General features: G+C 56.4%; 1 protein-coding gene across 4 annotated transcripts in view; it reads right to left on the bottom strand.

The window, feature by feature from the left end:
* TBC1D22A (TBC1 domain family member 22A) overlaps positions 1–20,943 on the bottom strand; it is a 333,653-nt gene that overhangs the window by 16,863 nt on the left and 295,847 nt on the right. For 2 of the 4 annotated variants that reach the window (XR_011997920.1, XR_011997919.1), the window contains 2 exons: positions 16,446–19,269; positions 12,521–16,407 (listed from right to left, as the gene is read on the bottom strand). Coding sequence is in view for 2 of the 4 variants with exons in the window: in XM_072741980.1 (XP_072598081.1) it covers positions 19,174–19,269 (96 nt within the window). In the remaining 2 variants the exon portion in view is untranslated. Of the gene's footprint in view, positions 1–12,520; positions 16,408–16,445; positions 19,270–20,943 lie in introns of those variants that run through there. The other 2 variants (XM_072741980.1, XM_072741981.1) reach the window with 1 other exon arrangement.

The raw sequence follows: 20,943 nt of genomic DNA on the forward strand, positions 1-20,943 counted from the left end.
GAGGGCCAGGTAGATGGGTGGATGAGTGGATGGACAGGTGTGCGAGTGGATGGAAAGGTGGATGAGTGGATGGATGGAGGAAAGGGTGGACAAGCGGATGGGTGGAAGGGCAGATGGACAGATGGATGAGTGGGTGCATGGGTAAGTCGATAAGTGGAAGGGTGGGTGGATGAGTGGATGGACAGGTGAGTAGAAGGATGATGGGTGGAGAGTGAATGGGTGGGTAAATGGAGGGGTGGATGGGTGAGTGGGTGGAGACGTGGGTGAACAGACAGATGGGCAGATGGGTGGGTGGCAGGTGGTGGACAGGTGGGAACATATAACTTCTGGGACAGGCCTAAAGGTAGGCCCCACAGCTCTCTTCTTCCCACCTTCAGAATCTGGAGGCTACTAGCTCCTTCCATGAGCTACCAACGGGCCACAGCTGTGCTGGACTCAGGTATGCACCCCCAGGGCCTAGCAGACAGCCTAGCACACAGGAAGCCGACGTGGCTTATGTTCAGTTAGCACCGTTACTGATAAAACTAATGCATAAAAATGAACACGTTACATGCCAGTAACCATTGTGTGCAACAGACATTCCAGTCCCATTCAGAGTATTACCACCTGAGTTCTACACGGGAAGAACTGGAATCTGACACATAAAACTGTCGTCTTTACAGCATCAGCCCATTTTTTTTTTTCCTCCCTCCACTTCAGAAAACACCACAAACAATCCCACTTTTTAAAGAAACCCCCACCAGACACGAGCAACAAAGGAAAAGTCAAGTTCCTTGAAAACCACATTTGGTAAAATCTCCTCTGGTCCCACTTCTTCTTGCAGAATCCTGGGGCCCCCTTCTGACTGGGGAGGCCGGGAGGGGCTTCCTGAGCCCATGGTGGAGGGCGGGAGGGCCCAGGTGTGAAGCAGGACTACCCTGGGGTCAGGATCAGCTGTGTGACCTCGCCAGGTCAATCCCATTGAACTCCAGCTATGAGGACAACAGCCCTCTGGTGGGGCTGCTGCAAGGGTTAGAAGTTTGCACATGAAGAGCACAGTGAGCTCCAGAGAAGCCAGCCAAAGCAGGGGACAGCTCCTAGGACGACTGTCATCGGAGCCTCTCACTCTACAGACCCGGGGCAGCTAGAGCAAGGCAGTGTGATGAAGGCCGGGGCTGCTGAGCAACAGAGCTGGCCCTAAGCCCACCCCACAGGCCTGCACCCCAGGCCCCGCCAGATCAGCACCTGTTCAGGCTACCTGTGGGCGGGCAGGAGGAGGCATATTCCCCAGGGAGGCCGAGTTTTCACTGCACTGACCAGGCACCCCAGCGCAGAGAGCCACACGGCAACTGGACCAGAGCCACGGAGACCCCGGCACCGCTCCCCGGGGCTGCTGGGGCTGCAGGAGCGCCCGCCGCCAGGCCTGGCTGGCTGCCAAGCAGGGGCAGCTCCCTGGTAGGCAGCCCACTCCCCGAAACCGCCCCACTGGGTAGCACTCCCCATGACTGAGGAGATCCATCTTTAAATAAGTGCAGCCAACTGGGAAGCGGAGCGTAGAAGAGACAATCCAGCACGTGCCACTTGGAGCCTGAGCAATTTGATTTTTTCAATTGATTTCTAAATACATACAGCTCGGTTTCTGCTCAAAATTATGTCCACTGCTCCCAAGGAGAGGAGACTGTGTTACAAATTGCTGGGCTTCATTTGGGGTGTCATCGCTGCTCCCAGCTACTCATCTCCAGAGTGACAGAGGTGTCATCTGATAATGATTATAAAAAGATATTAATGTGGCAGGGAGTGCAGACAGACTCACAGGCTGGTATTTAGGAGTGAGATTCTAATCAAGAGTGATAATGTAATAGGAGATGTCACATTATTTGACTTTGTGACAGGTGCACAGGCTGGTACGCATGTTCGGGCAGGAATTAGGTTTATTACAATGGGATTATTTTGAGACATAAAACACGGCACTGAGAGTGGAGCTTCTCCCACAGCAACACCTGAATACAAATGCGCATCCTGGTGGAGGCAGCCCCGCCGTGGGCGCACCGCAGCTGGCGCCGGCCACAGTGGCCAGAGAGGCAGGTGCTACGGTGCAGGCTCACCACCCTGACACCCCCGGGAAAGGCGGTGTCACTCTCTGCGAAGCCTCCCATGGGGACCTTGTGAGAGTACGGGCCTTGCTGCTTACCTGCAGAGGGCGAGGGCAGTGGCTCCACTGGCAGGGAATGCAGGAGCTGGACTGGACTCCTGCGGGGCAGCTCACGGGCCCTGAGCCCCATGTACCCAGGGCCTACCCAGCCTGGCTATGTCAAAGGGCCCAAATCCAGGCAGGGCCACCAGGTGGGACAGGCAGACGGAGCCAGCCGTGTGTGTCCTGGGCTTCCGCTAAACAAGGCAGCTGAAGGACAGAGCTGCCCCCCAAAACCCTGAAGACTCCCCAGGGAGGCTCTTCAAGGACATGCCAACCAGGTCAGTGGGAGAATTCCCCCAGAAGGACAGCATGCCAGGCAGACAGATGGTGCCCAGCTGCAGGTTAAGCGGCGTCCACTGCCTGGCCCGTCCCCGAGGGGAGCACGTCCAGGGACAGGAGCCGGAGCCCTTACCCAGACCATACAGAGCTCACAGCAGGCAGTGGGCCGGGTCAGTTCACAGCCACTTTCTTATGCTGGGATTCCGGGCCGTTCCTTCTCAGTAAGCGAGGGGCTGGGCATGACCCTGACAGGCTCCAGGCATGGTTCCTTCACTGCCCTCTGTCTGGGGACCCCGAGCCCCTGGGTTACGGAGGATTAGGAATCCTATTAGGTGACCATGATGTGCCACAGAGCATCCCCGACCCCTGCATTCACAGCACCCCTGAGAGGGGGCTGGTACCCTCTGACGGTAGACACACCGAGCCCATGCCAGGAAGCAATCTGCTGTCAGCTAGGAGGGTCGCTAGGGCACAGCGTGTGCAGCCTGGGGCAGAGGCACCTGGCTCCAAGGTCAGACTGAGCAGAAGGAAAGATGGGGGCACAGTGGGGGACGTCAGCTCCCTGATAGCGGCAGACAAGTGTCCCACTGGGGGCCGTGAGTGGCAGCATGGCAACCACAGGCACCAGGGCTCAGCAGCAGCCTGTTCTGGCCAGGCGTCCACGGCGCCACAGGTCTTGGCCAGGCGTGGCGTCCACGGAGCCCCAGGTCCCATCCAGGCCGGGCGTCCACGGCAACCCAGGTCCCGGCTGGGCGTCCACGGAGCCCCAGGTCCCATCCAGGATGGGCGTCCACAGCACCCCAGGCCCCGGCCAGGCGTCCACAGAGCCCCAGGTCCCGTCCAGTCTGGGCATCCATGGAGTCCCAGGCCCCGGCCGGGCGTCCACGGAGCCCTAGGTCCTGTCCGGGTGTCCATAGCACCCCAGGCCCCGGCCAGGCATCCACGGAGCCCTAGGTCTCGGCTGGACCCCGCTACCCACCCCTCCCCAGCCCAGCTGAGAATCAGACGTGGCAAGTAAGGCAGGAGCAAATCCATCCTCTTAGCGTGAGGAATTAAAGATCGATGCCATGTCTTTGTGGGCTCTGTCACAAAAAACAAACACCTCAAAACCGAATTGAGAAATCCTTTCCTGTTTGCCCTGAAAAACCTCAAACTAATTAGGGTGAGAGAATGAGCCTCCCGTGCAGTCAGAGGGCCTTCCGGACTGGCCATGGGTTGCAAGGCAGCCCGTCCAGCTTGTCTTGGTCTCCCTTTGCTGGACCTCCCGAGCCAGGACCCCGCGGCTGGGCATGGACTTTGTGCTGGACCCACAGGGGCACAGGCTGCTCTGACAGGTGACCTGTGGTGACACTGGGCCCTTGGGGCTCCCTGATGGGGGTGGGGGTTCAGGTCGGGGGTCTGGTGGGAGGGGGCCAATGGGCCATCTGCTGTTGCTTTGTCGGGACGCCGGCAGGATTCCCACTCACTGACACCATCTGAGCAACTCGCCAGCACCAGTCACCCGCGGAGAAGCTAAGTGACGCCTGTGGACTCACACAGGCTGGTGGCTGGGAGGGCCCAGCCCAGGCCTCCAGGTGCCCTGGGCTTTCTGTGCCTGTGGCCCAAGGCTCTGGATTCCAGGAGGCACGTTACAGCCTGGCCCAAAGAGGTCCCCAGCCAGATGAAATGGGCCTTCCCCCATGAAGGACCTGAGTATGGCCCTGAGGACCTAGGGCACAGCTGTGGGCCTAGGGTGTGGCCGAGAGGACTGGGGCAGGGGTGGGGCTGGAGGGGGCAGGGGGAGGTCGAGGGAGACCAGAGCGCCAGCCCTGTGGGACCCCAGCTGCCATCCACAGCTCATGGTCCTTTCACTTCCACTGAAAGTGGGGATCTCAGAACCTTGAAGTTGCCCGTTCTTTCCTTTCCCATGGCCCAGTCCCAGATGCCAGGCTGCCCCCCAGACAGGTCTAGACCCTGCAGGCTAGACTGTGCTGGCAGAGCACAGGCTGGACAATACACAGACCACGGCCTCCCTGGGTGCACATGCCCCTCACCAGCAGAGAGCCCGGGAAGCTCAGGGGTGTGCGGTGGTCTCATGGGAAACGCAGGATGTGGCTAAGTGGGAAGAGACACGGGGGAGTGGACAGAACCACCATGGGGCATAAGGGGCTCTTTCCACAAGGTCCAGAGCTCGGCAGCTGACCCAGCGAACCCCAGGTCTGGAGTGAGGACACAGCCTCGGGGACACGTCTCCCACTTGATTCCTTGTCCACCCCAAGTTAAAGTATGAAGTCTCAGGCGTTCCCCATGCAAGCGTCGCCAGCCTTGGGGCCAACCTGTCCCCCTTCCCAGCCTGTCTCCACAACCCTGCCAGGGCTAATCCCGAGGGAGACCACCAGACAAAAGCATGGCACCCAGGCTGCCCACCTGGCTGGGGTTCGGGTGCCCCCGCACCCGATCCTCCTGGGGTCCGCGAGCACGGCTGCAGCAGGGAGCGCGTGACAGCTGACAGGGAGACATTTCAATGAGGCCCAAGAAGTAATTACATTTCTTCAGGGACTGAACAGATGAGCTGCTCCAAGTTTATCTGCCTCAGATATCAAACACCATTAATGAGATAATAAGGGCCTTTCAATTAATGATTTGAATGGTGGGTGTAATTTTTTCCTTAATGGCAAGACTGATTCACAGGCAGGAATGAGCAGGGAGAGAGTCACTGGCAAACCCACAGTCGGCCGCCGTCCACCGCACCTGCAGGCAGCTATTCTGGCGGAGGCTGTGCAGGGACAGCTGGGCTGGGCACAGGTGGCATCCCAGGCCGGGGGGAGTGGGGGAGACGCTCCCCTAGACACGAGATTCCTTTGTGAAAGGGGGAGGAGGGAACACGGTCCACATTCCCGGGGGGTTGACGACCCAAGGGTTTATGACCGGGCCCAGGGTGCGAGTGCCATGCAGCCGGCCAGAGCTGCTGCCTGGTCGGGGAGAGGGCCCCTGGGGGGCACAGGTGTGGGCGCGGAGGCTGGCTGCCCTCGGAGTTCCTGCCAGCAGGGGGAGGGGCCTCCAGGTGAGGCCTGGGCAGCCTGCACTGCACGGCCCGGGGAAGCCGCCACCTCCGTGGAGAGTGTCCTGAAAGCCGCCTGCAGAGCCAGGCACTGGCCCAGCACCTCCCAACCCAGGCCCAGCTGGAACTCCCCGGCCTTCCGAGGCAGCCTGTGGTGACACCAAAACCTAGATTCAGGTGGCCTGCCCCTGGTGTCACACACGCAGGCTGGGGGCCCTGGGACGGCTGCCCCAGGACTTGTCCCAAGGACCTGCAGAGGCCGCACCCCTCACAAGCATACATGCAGCCATCATCCGCATCAAACATAGTTTTTTAAATAAAAACACAGAAGGATTTTTGTGATTCTGCTTTGGAATTACTTCGTTGCCAGTGGCTTCAGGGGAAACCGGCTGTGGTTTCCAAGAAGTCCCGTGCACGCCCAGGGTGGGTCGTGAAGAAACGGATTCTAACCCACGGTCCGGGCTCAAGCGGCAGCAGGTCTGCATGACCGCGAGGCCGAACGGTTAGGGAGGTGCACAGGACATTACCTGCTACAGACAGCACCTCAACACGTGCTCACGCCACTTTCTGGAGCCCAGTTTTTTCACGTCCCAAGAGTACACACAGCTTCCCGAGACCGTGGCGGCTGCCCAGCCCCAAGCTCACAAACAAACTGGGCCCTGAACGAGGCCAAATCTCCAGGTGAACTCAGCGTCCATCCCAGGGAGGTCAAGGGCTTGGTTCAAACTGAAACACAACCATGTGGTTATCTGAATATGTGTCACTTGGGAACGTGGCATTTCTGCAGATGCCCAATATTCTCCTGCACATCTGACATACGGCACCACACCTCCATCCATGGCCGACATTGATGGCCCAGACCCCCAACTAGGCTGTCAAGGAAGGGAGCAACCCCTCTCACAGAGTGTAGGACAAGAGCCATAGGCGACCAGAACAGCCAGGAGTCAGGCAGGCCTCCCAGGGAGGCCTGAGACCCTAGTCATGGGATGAGGCACAGAGGAAGGACGGCCACTTGGGTGGGTGAAGCAGGAGCCATAGGCCAGGAGGCTGCACACGTCCCGGCCAGATCATGGGAGGCCTTAGGGCAGAGCCATATTCTGTGGGCTTCATGGGGCCAGAGAGAGCTGGCTGCTGCCGAGCCTGCAGGGCGGTGGTGTGGCTCACCTGACAGCCTTGAGGACTCCCTGGTTGGGGTGGGGAGGATCCCAGGCCTCACCAATCAGGCTCTAGCAGGTGCTGTGACTGGCAGGGCAGTTGCACAGGGAGGGCCAAGCCCTGGCCTCCTCCAGCACAGGAGGCAGCCCTGCTGTGCCTGATGGGGCACCCCAGATGGGGAGGTACGAGGGCACAGCAAGATCTTCAACACACGCAGGTAAGTGCTGCCCACTTCCCGGGAGATGGCCCTTCACGGGAGCTACTGGGATGAGTCAGTGAATGGTTCTCACAGGAACTAGGATGCCTGTTAACCGGGAGGCTGACAGAGGGGGCGTGGGGTGGAGCTGCGGCCACAGCCGTGCGCTGAGGGACTCCACGTGAGTGACACCTACACGGCCCCAACGAGGATGGGTGGGCAGCGGATGGTAGGAAAGCAGGTCTTTCTGCTGCAGAAAGTCTTTAAAGTTAAAAAATCAAGAAACAGCTAGTTAGATTGGCAGAGATAAACACACTACTTAAAAGAGGCTGACAGTGGCCGCCTTCTGAGCTGGGAGGAGGTGGGGAGAAGGGCATTCGGTAAAAGGCCTCTTAGAACTTTCTGTCTTTAAAAAACACACACATGGGGCACCTGGTGGCTCAGTTGGTTAAGTACTGGACTCTTGATCTCACTCAGGTGTTGATCTGGAGGTTGTGAGATCAAGCCCTGCTTTGGGCTGTGCAGTGGACATGGAGCCTATTTAAAATGAAATAAAATAAAAAATAAAAGTCAAAGTAAAGTAGAGTAAAAATCATGCACATGAATGGCTTTAATAAAAACCACCATTAAAGGACGTGCCCAGAGCAAGAATACTCAGGAACGGTCCCACCCCACGCCTCTCCTCTCCCTTCCAGAAGCCTCTCTGATGAGCTCATTTCTCTGAATTGATGGAAATTCCATGTCACGAAGGGAAACTGCTGGAGCAAGATGCCATAATCCTCAGGCTCTGGGGGTCTCTGACGGCAGGGAGGGTCATGTAACTAAAAAGTCAACTCCGTCTTACCGTGGGGCGTCAGGCTCATGCTAACCACCCGCCACTGCCGCCCGAGTGCCCAGAACGCGGAGGAACTGGGTTCTCCGTCTTACCGTGGGGCGTCAGGCTCATGCTAACCACCCGCCACTGCCGCCCGAGTGCCCAGGAACACGCTGGCTGGGCTCATGCTCTCTCTCCAGGAGCCAGGGTGGGGGCTGGGAGTGGCCCAGGGTCTCGCAGGCTCAGGTGCCAGCAACTCATCCCCGAGGGGAAAGCGAAACTCACCGCAGAGAGAGATGATTTAATAAAAATAGAGATATGTCTGAGGACAGTCATGGGACAAAATCGATTTTCTCCAGTCTTGTGCAGACTCCCATTTCCCTCAAAAACCACCTGGTAAATTCCGATCACGGTGAGCAGGCCATGGTCAGGGGCTGGGTAATGGCAGGCAGGACCCAGCGACAGCGACAGGGGACAAGACGGGGATGGCACAGGACCCCAGCTCCCCCTCCCTCGGTCTCGCCACGCTGGCCGCCACCCCCGCGGGGCTCCCTCCAGAAGGAGGACTGGGGAGCTGTGGGGTGGACGGCGAGGCAGCGGGATGGGCAGGTGGGTGGGCAGGCAAGGGAAGGCCTGAGCCCCTTACTCAGGACCCGAGTCTAGCCTGCACAGCACGGGGTGGGAGGGCCGGGAAGCCCACCCGCCCCGGGGAGAACGCCCACCAGGCACATCCCTCAAGGCCCCATCACTCGACCGTCCCAGTGGAGGACCGCATGCCAACTTTCTGACACCGGCAGTGCCACCTGCCCTCCCGATGGTGAGGGTGTGGCTCAGCCCCATGGGACAGCCAAATGCCACACAAACAGGGCCTTCCTCTGCAACAGTGAAAGCACAAGGGGTCTTCCTGTGGAGAGAAATCCAAATTCCATGGATGGCAAAGGAGAGTTTTCCTCACAACCATTTAAGCAAAAGTTCCCGTGTGCAACGAGAAAAGGGCCCAGTGTTCAGAGATCAAAACAGAAGCAGTTCTTTCCCCACCTTGGTTTTGTAAGAGATTCTGGGAGTGCGTAAGTGTATGTATGTGCATGCAAGCGTGTGCGTGTGCAAAGCCGCTCCAAGCCCCCCTCTATGACCTCTCCAGCAACCAGGGAGCTCAGATGGCGGGGTGCCCCCATCTCCCCCTACCGAGGAAGCTGAGGCCCGATGCTCCCAAACCGTCCCTTCGCTGTTCTGCCTCCCTTTCCGGGTGGGGGTGGCTGCCTGGGCATGGCTCCACAGCACACACGGCCACACAAACCCTGCACAGACGCAAACACACAAACCCTACACTACACACAGCCACACACCCTGCTGTACGTGGCCACACAAACCCTACATCCCACAAATCTAGGCAAAACCCACACAACAGCATAACCCTCACACTAGGCCACATTGCACCAGCCACACACACCCCACACTACCCTGTACACGGCCACGCAAACCCCACAGTTAAACACAGCAACCCGCGGGAGCACCTGACGGCACAATAATCCACTTAAAGATTAGTTTTCAATTGACCTAATTTTGTCTTTAAAATGTCTTGAAATGATAAAGAAGGAGAGAATTGATCTTTACTTTGGCATTTCGTGACATTTGCTGCTTCAAATGAACACTGGATGAAATACAAACCGCATAGAACCATTAACCCACCGAAGGGCACTCGGCCCTGCAAGACTAGTCCGGTTTGACAAAGACGCGACACCCTGCCCAGGGGGCCATTGCTGGGATGGCCTGGGCAGGACGCTGCTCCGCGAACGAACCAGCCGTCAGCAGTGAGTGCACCAGTGCAGGACAGCGATGGCCTCGTCCGAGGGGACACTGGAACGCCACACGAAGGTGTGCAGAGCCGCACTCGAGTTTCTCCCTGTCAGATGGCAAACGCTCCTTCTGTCTGTACCACGTGCTGCACGCTGGGCAGAAGGCGGCAGCCCTCATGGGGAGGAAAGGCAGCCAGAACATCCGCATTGACCGTGACCCCTCTGGCTTCGGGGCAAAGCGGAGAGCCGGGGCGGCCCATAGCAAAGCTAAGCAGAGATGCTGTCCAGTCCTCCCAGAAGGCAGGCCCCCAGGGGACACTCCTCGGGCACCTGGAGGGGCTAGGGCCTCGCGGTCATCGCTGCACGGCCCTCCCGGGGTGCAAGCACTGGACATGACAGCCCCTCCCGGGCGAGTGAGCGCGGCTTCCCTCCACCTGCTCCCACGTGAAATGCGAAAGCCGCAGGTGACCGTCAGAGGCCGGAGTCCACGCAGACAAGGCTTGAGCTGAGAGGTGTTTGCTTAGAGACCTCTCGAAGCTGCCGCAGAGGGGAGCACAAGGGCACCCACATCTGAGGCTGGAGGACAGGCCGGTGGCGAGGTCACCTCCCCACGCTCCCACCCACAAGCCCTGCACAGTCTCCACGATGCTCGGGCTGTGGCTGCTGCTGCGTTTCCGTCTTTTTAAGTTGGAGATGCCCTCCCCCCACACACACACATACACACTTTTAATGTCTTTCCTAGCTGTTTCCTGACCACAGATCTCTGAAGTGTGCAGAGGCGCCTATAGGGAGGCCTGCCGAGGGCAGGGCTGTGCTCTTGGGGGCTTGGAGGTCATGCGCTGGAATTGGGCCCATCCCACACGCAGACCCTGCACGGTTACTAGAGACGACCTCGTCCGAGCCGCTTCCATGGAAGGGGACAGATGACGGGGCATAAAGCTCTGACCAATGAACAAATACAGATTCTGAGAGTGACCTACCGGCTGGCTGCACAGAGTGATTCAAGAAACCCCCAGCAGCTTGGCCACAGGGAAGGGATGGTCCCAACAACCCATGTGCAGCCTGTGCCACTGTTTGGGGGGGGGGGGGGAGGTGGCTCCAGAGTCCACGCACCTCCCTCTTCATGCCACCCTCTGACCTTTCACCTCCTCCCCTCGGTCCTCCTTTCAGCAAGAACTCATCCCCCTCCCAATGCACACAGGAGCCTATGGGCCCTGAGGGTCCTCAGAGGGCAGGACACGGTTGTTCGTGTGTGTGAGCTGAGAGGGACATGTGGGAGCACAGGGGATCCCACTACAGAGGGACACCTGCTGTGGCATCAAGGAAGGTCCCGGATCACGGAGGCCAGCGTCCCAGAGCACTGGCTCGCAGCCGGACACCTCACTGAGCGGTCTCACCTCCTCAACCTGGGAATTAACCCAAGGGAAAAAGCCAAGTTGACCACATACTGAGAGGATGTGGAAAATTTTTTAAAAGTTCATATAAGAAAATTAAAATATCTATAATTCCACTGACTAAAAACTAAGTGATGCTAACAGTGTCATTTGTTTCTGTTCAGTGTTTCCTCTGTGCATATGACACAAACAAAATCAGGATCATTTTTATATGTAAATGTGCATACAAATACACATATTTCACATGTGTGTACAGCCGTAGATATGTTGTTACATACATAGCACGCAGATGTAGACTCTACACACACACATACATTTATATGTGGTTGTGTATTTGTGTGTATCTTGCATGTGCCTCAGCATATGGAGACCATGTGTGTGTGCATACCTGTGCACATGTAGCTGTGCGAGCACTGTGCACGCCCATGTGTGCATCCCACACATGCATGTAGATGAAACACACATCCACACACATAGACGTATGTACATATGTGAGCGTGAGATGTGTGTAATTCCAGATCTTGCTTTTCCCTCACATGGTGATCCGCTGGGAGCGTTTCCCACATCAATAACTATTCTCTGAAGACAGAATTTGGGGCAGTTATGGAATATTCTAACCAGCAAGTCCTATAACCTAGACAACTGTCCTCCTAACACTGGATATTCAGGGTATGGACAGTTTTCACAAAATTCTGAACCAGGGGAGTGACTGTGTCCAGGTAAGGCTTCTGACGTAAGTTACGAACAGCTCAACACCCCACAGGAGGAGGGAACACACCTGCACATGCCGGCTTCATCAGTGTTAAAGAACTGATGGTGTTAAAGAGCGCTGCTAATTGAGCAGGTAGCTTCTGTTTCACTTTCCAATTCTTGACTCAGGACTGGCCGATACGTTCACGCTCACGACAGCTGCACCAATCTTCCGCAGACTGGCTGCTCACCTCCCTCCACCAGGGATTCACCGCAGCTCTGCCACTACCAACGTGGGCTACACCTGGATGCTGGGAGGCCTCTCCCGCATCCACCTGCCTGCTAACTGCTGCTGGTGTTTGAGACACACAGACGTTTACGGCTGCAAGGTGGAGCCTACAATGGGTCACTCGAAGAGCTGGCATTTTCTCGGGTTAGGCACCTGGGATGCTCGCTGACCACTGTAAATTAATGTTATCATGTGAGGTGTTCTCCGACAAGGTAGTAGGAGCGGCAGGCAGAGCCCGGACCCAGAACACCTTTCTCTCATTCCTGCTCCACTGAGAGTCAGTCTCAGGCCAGCAGGGGCCACGCACCCAGGTCTGTCTATTCTGGTTCATTTGCGAGGGTTCGGGGTTCCTCATGTCAGCAAAGGGTTTCTGATTCACCCCCACCTGCTCAGACACCTTTCGTCTCCACCCAGCAGGAAGGGGCACGGGCCCTGCCAGCAAACACCAGCACTGGTGCTAGCTCATCCCTGAAGAATCCATGCACCTAGAAAACCTGTTTTTACTGTCCCTGGCATGTGTGTGTGCGCATGTGCGCACTGTATGGGGCAGGAGCAGGGGGACTTTGCTCACCGTGTATCCATCCTAACACAGAAACCTAAGTGTGCTGCGGATTGAGAGCGGACTGTCCCCAGCATCACCCACATACTGCTGCCTACTGACCACAGCTCGTCTTCAGTGAGTTAAGAAGTATTCTTTTATTTCTATTTTAGTAAGGGTAGAGTTGTTCTTTTCCTATTAAATGCAGGAAAAGCTACTATAGTTCTTAAGAGGTCATGTGATTTAACGCCACTGGCTTATCACTAGGACATCACGTCAGCAGTGAGAAGAGTTAGCACAGCAGACCCGGTTCTCAAGGGGCCTGGCTGCACAGCTGAGCCCTGGCTGGCATCTAGAACATGACTCTGGAGATGACCCCACCGGGTAAAGCTGGGGCTCCACGCCAGCTCGCAGACATTGTTCCTACAATGTTTGCAGTAAACACCAGCTTTCCTTTTGGGATCTGGAATCTTGGTGACCTGTCCCAGTAAAACCCTGGGCTCTGGGTGTCTACAAGGCTTCCCTGGATGGAGACGAGGCACCGCTCTGTGTAGCCTCCGTGGGGAGGGTGTGAGGAGCCTGCACGCGGCTTCCCTTACAATGCCCCTGGGCACCATCCCCCTACGGACCCAGCTGCGCATCTCTGTGGTTGTGACAAATCTTAGCCATGAGCAGGACTATATGCTGAGGCTCGTGAGCCCTTCGAGGGAAGCCCTGCACAAGTGGGACCCCGACACAAACAGATTTATCAATAGTAAGCCACTTCAGAATTCCTGGGGAAAAATTGTTTTATGGACTATTTTTATTTAATTTATTAATGGGTTAGATCTGCACGTACTTTATTAAGGATATTTGTATTTCTACCACAAGTGGAACTAAATTCTAACTTTATGTTTATAGGTGCTGTCATTCATATTAATAAAAACCTATGTTTTTATTAATATTCATTAATGCCATCCTGGGTCAGGAGCTGGGCCAGGGCTGAGGGAGCCCAGTGAGCAGGGCTGAGACTGGCCCGACCACACGGCATTTTCCACGGTCAGCTCCGTGTACAGACAGACACGCAGGGAACAGACTCAAGTCAATAATAATCCAGAGTGAGATGGGCCGACGTGAAGTAAGTGCCTGCGGGTGCAGCTCTGAGAAACACAGGCAAGTCTGCTCTTTTCTATATTCACATGGCGACGGATTCTTTGAAAGTCTGAAAGAACTCACTGGAAAGACGGTTTCTGACCTCAGAACTGTATTAAAAGTAAGATTTTTGGGGCAGCCTGGGTGGCTCAGCGGTTTAGCGCCACCTTCAGCCCAGGGCATGATCCTGGATCAAGTCCCATGTCAGGCTCCCTGCAGGGAACCTGCTTCTCCCCCTGCCTGTCTCTGCCTCTCTCTGTCTCTCATGAATAAATAAATAAAATCTTAAAAAAAAAAAAAAAGTAAGATTTTTGAAAATATTGGAACTTAACCCAAAATTATGGGTCCGTTTAAAGGTTGTTGTTTGTTTTGTTTTAATTTCATCTTATGGAAATGCTGGTACTTTATATTCTCCCTAAATCTCTGCAGTCTCCATTCCCAAAACACAGGAGGGTGGCTGTTTCCACCTGTGTAGCTGGGTCCGCATGAAGGCCAGCCTGCTTCCCTGCTGTTTGTAAACGCCTTCTAAGGGAGATGTTCTTTACTCATGAGTCCATTTTCTGATCCCTTTTTTTGTGTTTACTCACTAATTCCTTTACCACCTTTATCATATGTTGACTTTATTTTTCCATATCTAACTTCTTGAGTTAAAAGATTCGTATTTTTTAAATGTTTTTACATAACAAAAGTATGCTGAGAATCTGTGTTCAAACCTAACAAAGGTCATGTCCCACATGTTCTTTTTTTTTTTTTTTAAGATTTATTTATTTGTTATTTGAGAGAGAGCATGCACACAAGGATGAGCAGGGCAGGGGGCAGAGGGAGAGAGAGAATCGCCAGCAGACTCCCACTGAGCACAGAGCCCGATGCAGGACTCAATCCCACGACCCTGTGATCAGGACCTGAGCTGAAACCAAGAGTCAGATGCTTGACCAACTGAGCCCCCCAGGAGCCCCGCGCCACACGTTCTTAAAAGCCATTCTATATCTACAGGACCACTTTCTTCCTGAGCAGCCTCCTTAATTTCTAAATGCCTGATTATTCAGTTTTAACTCTGTTAGGATCTCACTGTAAACGATGATGCTCAGCGAACACACCCCACATTATTCTAGCTTCTCACACTTTGACATGTAGGCTGAGGTCAGATGATTCACTTTGTTAATGTTCCACAGAAACTAGCGATTTGAACAGCTAAAACTCCGCCCAGAGCTCTCAGGCCACCCCTGGTTTCTGCACCCGGATTCACAGTAACCTTTCATCCTGATCAGATCCGCCACATCTCCTCCTACGCTTGCTTCATCTGAGTCTGTCTCTTTTAGAAAGTCTTAAATGCAAGTTTAACGTACAGACGGAAGAGCGCACAAACCAAGACCTCCGTGAAGGGGCACTGTGGCACGCTCCCAGAAGTTTGTGCCCCACGATGTGTAAGTGCAGAGGCGCCACTCGGGCCACCGTCTGACATCACTCCCTCTACTCTGTTGAACGGCTCCTCCTACGACCTGATGGGAACACGGCCAGCCCGGCTTCCTTCTGAGCCACCTGCCCGTGGCCGCCCCTTCGCCTGCATGTTGACGGCCCTTAGGTCCTGGCTGCCATCCTGAGTCTGCTCCCGCACCTCTCCCTCCCGGCTCCTTGCCCCAAGTCCATCCCGGTCCTCTTCCCCACGTGCCTGGCCCTCGGACAGGGCCCCTGTTGGGTGCTGGGAAAGCCCAGGAGGACTCCTGGCTCTGTGCTTCTCAGGCTGTCTCCCAACGGCCATCCGACCCTCGGCGCCCCACCCCAGCTCCCCTCCACCCCACACACTCAGCACCAGCTTCACTGACTTACTGCCTGTTGTAGGGCAGGTTGTGCAGCATGGGGTGGGTAGGGAGGGACCTCTCCTGAGTTCCCTGCCAGGCTCTAGGCCGCTGTGACAGGCTCCAGCTCGGGCCCCACGGCCCCCTGTCCCAAGCCCTGCACTGAGCTGTCAGCAGCCCCTCTGCTCATCTGTCACCCTCAGACACCCCACACACATTGGGGAAACTGAGTCTGGGAACAGACAGCACAGGGCCCGGCCCAGAGGGAGGGCTCCAAGGGCCGCACTGCACCACCAAGTGGCCGTCTCATAGGACCAGGAGTATCAGAGCAGAGGCCCTGCCAACGGGTGCTGCATCCCCCCTGGTCCTGCTGGTCCCGAGCAGCTACCCACCACCCACAGGCGCCAAGGTGCCAGGCGTCAGGCCAGCACCTCAAGGGCCTTCTCGTGCCACCTAGGAAGCAGGCGGGAGCTCTTGCTACAACGTGGGGCACAGAGCCAGGCCTGCTCACGCTGAGCACCTCTCTCTGCATGCAGGGCTTCAGGCGACGGCCGCCCCAGCTGGTCCTGCCCTGTGCTCTCAGGCTCCCACTTCCAGACCTCCGCACTCCCAAGGATCCCACGGAAGGCCCAGGGCTCCACCGGAAATTCCACACTCTGCTCCCCAAAACTTCTTTACTTTCCTTACTCTGAAACCGACACTGCCACCTCTTCTGAGTGTCTAAGGGACTTGCTCTCTTCAAAATCAAAACGATGCCAATTCCTGCATGGGGAGAATTTCCCGGTCTCACAGAGCACCTCGGTGTGCACGCTGCTTCAGGGCCTCAGACCCAGGAGGCCGGCAGGACAGGAACAGCCCAGCTGGGTGCCACCCTCTCCACCAAGCACCAGGGTGGGCTTGCCGGGCCCCAGAGGCAGGGAAGGCTGGCTGTGATGGAGGACCAGCGGGAGGGGGCTGCTCGGGGCTGCCCTCAGACCCCAGGATCCTGGGGTACCAAATGAAGCAGCTTAGACTTTAGGGGATAAAGCAGATACAGTTTTAGAGTGGCTGACTTTCAACTATTTCGTGTGCTCTATGTATCAACCAGCCCAAGATGCCTGCGAAGCTTTACCACACCTCCCATCAGTGAGAGGAGCCCCGAAGCTTTACCACACCTCCCATCAGTGAGAGGAGCCCTGAAGCTTTACCACACCTCCCATCAGTGAGAGGAGCACCTCAGAGGGAGCACGAAAAGCGTCACGGACAAGTCTGCAGCCCTGGAGCAGGGCAGGAGCCCCGGCAACGGGAGCCATGCCAGGTCTCCGGCCAACGGATACCCTGGGGCCAGTCCTTCATGGCTTATAGGACACATGTGCCTGATGCGGGGTGCAGAGGCACAGTGGCTCCCTCACCCACCTCTGTGCCAGGAGCTCTCTCGCTGGGAAACAATCTGCCCCCCAGAGGCCCGGGAAGAGGCAGAGCCTGCCAGGTGCACCCCCAGGGAAGGGCCTTCCATCCAAAGACCCAACAAACCCTCGTTAGGAAAAGGCAGAAGGGGGAGAGAATCTGGGCTGTGAGCACTGAGGCTCAGACAGCCGGGCCTGGCGGAGATGGGCGTAGGCAGTCAGTGGGAGAGCCATGCTCTGGTGCCCGCAGGAGGGCAGGGAAACTGAGTCATCTGCAGGGTTGGGGTGAGCAGGATGGCCGGTCCTCCCAGACCAGTACAAAGCTCCTGGGCACTAGGGCTCAGGGCAGGAGGGAACGCACACTCCAGAAGGGACCTCCCTCGGTCCACAGGGCCCAGCGCTCCCGCAGCCCCAGGAGGCCCTGAGGACGTTCGCAGAGCGGACACAACCAGACCTCCGGCCTAGGCAAGTCTCCAGGGAACTGAACTGAGGCGGCAAAGCCCATCACCCCCTCCCCGGCACCTGCAGCAGGGGGCCTGGTGGACACCAGAGTGTCTCCTAGCTCCTGGGAAGCCTTCCTCCTTGGGAAGGATTCTGTTCCTATGGAAATGACTTACAGCAACGCTCATCTCCCAAGGGGCAAGTGATAGGTCTGCACAGAGTGAGAACGAGGGCTTTTAGCCTTTTCCCTGGAACGTTCTCTGCTGGAGACTTGGGCTCTTGATCTGGGTCACTCTGGCCATCTGCCCTGGATGCACTCACTGTCCTAAAATGTCACCATTGCAACCTCCATTAGCCCCCACACTCACCAGGGCCCCGGGGGCTCTTTGTTTCATTCCTGTTCTCCTATTTCCTCTCCCATTTGGTTCATGCCTCCACAACACCCTGCCGTGTTTGTACCCCGCGCTCCATCCAATCCCCTGCCCCTGAAGCCCCGGCTCCTCCCCTGCTCCCCACGCTAATCTCAAGCTCCTGAGCAGGACTCTGGGAAGGCTGGCAACCCACTTCAGGCAGCTGCCCAGGCCTACCTTCTGACCAGCACCAGGCATTGTCTCCAGCCAAAGAGCAAACACACAGGCTTCTAGAAACAGTGGTGAAATGTGGTGGCTAATGGACAGTGGGACTTGGCATCACAACTCCCAAGCCGCCAGGATCGCCGCTGCTTGGGGTCACCTGCCACGCGGTCCCCTCACGTGGGCTCTGTGTGAGGAGTGGGAAGACGGGCAGCCCAGAAGGGCCAGGGGCAAGGCCGACCGGGCACCCCCCAGACCTGCTCCCACTGCTGTCCCCCAGGGGGAGGATCACAGCCCTGCGTCAGTCCCTTCGTGGTGCCTGGCACATTTCCCATGACCTGAGTCACCCCCTGGGAAGAGGGTCCTGGGGGCACTGTCCCTCTCTGGGGAGAGGGAAGACACAGAGGTCAGAGTGGCCAAGCGCCTCGTGCAAGGTCTCTCCCCCGAGCAGACCTGAGGTGCCCACCTTCAGGCACATGTGGCTCAGGGCCACCCAGGGCTGGGGGGCAAGAGTGATTCTTGGGGCAGTGAGGAGCCTCATGTGCAGCACCCCACAGTCACAACCTCCCATCGCCCCCGAGTTCCACCACACCAGGTGGAGCCAGGAGGGAGCCAGTGAGGATCCTGGTCACCTGCTCTCACCTGGAGAACCTGGGGAGTCAGCCTAAGCACAGGGGCATGTGCAGGCCAAGCAGCCTAAGCACAGGGGCATGTGCACACCATGGCTGGCCGCAGTGCCCCAGGGAAGCTGGGCCCTTCTCCCTCAAATAAACAGCCAGCTGTCCTGGGCCCGTGTCTGGCTCAGCCAGCAGTGTCCTCCCAAACCTCCCACACGGAGCCAGGGAGCCACAAGGCCGAGCAGACTGCTGTGACCCAGGGCCATCGGGTCCCTCACTTGAAAGCCACAGAGTAAAGTGGCCAGAGTGACCCCCGGCCAGGTGGGGCAGAGCCTGGTCCCTGGTCCCCACACTGGTGTTCTCTTCAGTGTAGCTGGGAGGCCCCAGCCTCCCAGGTCACCGGGCAGAAGGCCCCAGGCACCTGGGGCCACAGTGGCTAGCACCCAGTGGAGGGGTCAACACCACCCCTGGTTCTCGGGCTACCACGCGGAGGCCCACTTGGGGTAGGTACGGGACGGGCTGGCACTCCACCCCACAGAGCCCCAGGAGAGCACTGAGCTGATGAGTGGGTGCCAGTGTGGCTCTCCACTAAGTCGTGGAGGAAAGTGGCCCAGAGAGTTAAGCGACCCACCTGAGTCACACAGCTGTCAGGTGGCCAGGCGCCCTGGCTGTCGGCTCATGGGCCAGCACCTCCCCTGGCGCATCTCAGCCCCGCAGCCACCCCCGGTGGCACAGCTCACACCCGGTGAGCATGGCCTGCACGTTCCTGGGTTTGCCGAGCTTTCCAGGAGGTAAGGCTCCCAGCCCGGGCTCGGATGACAGCGGAGAAAATGAAGCACAAACCCTTCTGAGGAGGCATTTACTTACCTGGAAATCCTTTTCTTCCAGAATTTCCTTCCTCCATCTCACCAGGAAAGCAGCGCAGACATACAAGTGGAAGTGAGAGAAGCCTTCGGGTTCCGACTGCAAGAGAGAACACAGGGGCCATGAGCGCGCCTGCAGGACCGCGCGGCCACCGGTGGCCAGTTACCCCCCACGGGCAGAGCCCCAGGAGGGCGCAGACAGCCCAAGCATGCTGACTTCCCACCGGGGGTTCAGCTCGCCCCCTCTTCAGCTCCCCCCCCTCCCATGCCTGGCCTTAGTTCATGCGCATATCACTAACTCCTGAAACCTGGCTTTTCTCATCCTCATACAACAGAGTTGGGTTACAAATCAGTAACCAAAGTAAGCTAAAAAGTCCCAACAAATTTAAAATGAACCACAAATGTTTATAGATTTTAAAAACATGCTAATAAGTAAGCTATGGTTCAAACAAGTAAATCATAAAATGAGGCAGAAAATTCTTAGAATTCACAGAGAGTGAAGAGATTATTCAGCTGCAAAACGCAGCTACAGTAGGGCTCACAGAAGAAAGTTCACAGCTTCAAATGCTTGCTTGTGTTGAAAATGAAATATAAATATGGTATTAGTCTCCAGTAGGATCCAGCCACAAGGGCAGCAGGGATTCAAAGAAAGCTGGGGCAGTATGAATGCGTTTGAAAATTCAGATGACAAATTCTTTGAGAAAGAAAAATTTTCGGGGATGCCTGGGTGGCTCAGTGGTTTAGTGCCTGCCTTCAGCTCAGGGTGTGATCCTAGAGTGTCGGGATCTAGTCCCACATCGGGCTCCCTGCATGGAGCCTCCTTCTCCCTCTGCCTGTGTCTCTGCCCCTCTCTCTCATGAATAAATAAATAAAATCTTAAAAAAGAAAAAAAAGAAAAATTTTCAAAAATTGTGAAAAAGTCTGAGGAGTTTAAAATCTGAATCAGGAATCCACATATTCCCACAAGGAAAACAGCAGGCCCAGGCTGTTTTCCAGGGAATGCCAAGCGAGTGTGCCGAGGGGGGCAGATGTCCTAGTCTGATAGGAGTCTGAGCATGGAAACAGGGAGAAAGAGGCAGGCACAGACTTCCTGCTTAACCTGGACACAGAGGCAATTCAAGAAAGGACGAGAGGCCAGTCTCACTAACATGGATGTGGAAATGCTCTAAATGAAAGATGAGCGAACGGGACCTAACTGCAATGAAAAAATATAATACACTGTGACCAGATTGAGGTTATCTGGGAACGCAAGGTTGACAAGACATAAGGACCTGAGTATACAGGTGTCACTCATTCCATGAACAGATGAAACAGAAACGATCTTATCACCTCCACCAGTGATAAGCATCTGACGAAGTTCCATAAATACCCACGGCAAGGACTCTAGTGAATTAGGGCAAGTGCTCTAACCTGCTCTGTGTTATTATTTACCCAAAAGACTTAGGGGAAAGCGGGCTTCATTATCGGGGCTGAAGTGTGCAGAGAAGGGGTCTCTGCTAGGTAAGGGTGTGTGGGAGGGTCGTGCCTACACCATCAGCACTTCTCGGAATGCAGTGAAGTCAGACTCCAGCTCCAGTGTCTCTCCTTCCCTCCTCCCTAGCACTCTGCACTCAGCCCTCCTGCCTGCCGGGGACCTCCACGTCTTGTGTGCTAAGAGAATGTGATTTAGGGGGCGCCTGGGGGGCTCAGTCGGTTAGGCATCTGACTCTCCGTATGGGCTCAGGGTCATGGGATGGAGCCTGAGTCTGTATAAGATTCTCTCTCTCCCTCTGCT

This window comes from Vulpes vulpes, chromosome 16 (assembly GCF_048418805.1).
Source record: "Vulpes vulpes isolate BD-2025 chromosome 16, VulVul3, whole genome shotgun sequence".
In the NCBI taxonomy this organism is placed as follows: Eukaryota; Metazoa; Chordata; class Mammalia; order Carnivora; family Canidae; genus Vulpes; species Vulpes vulpes.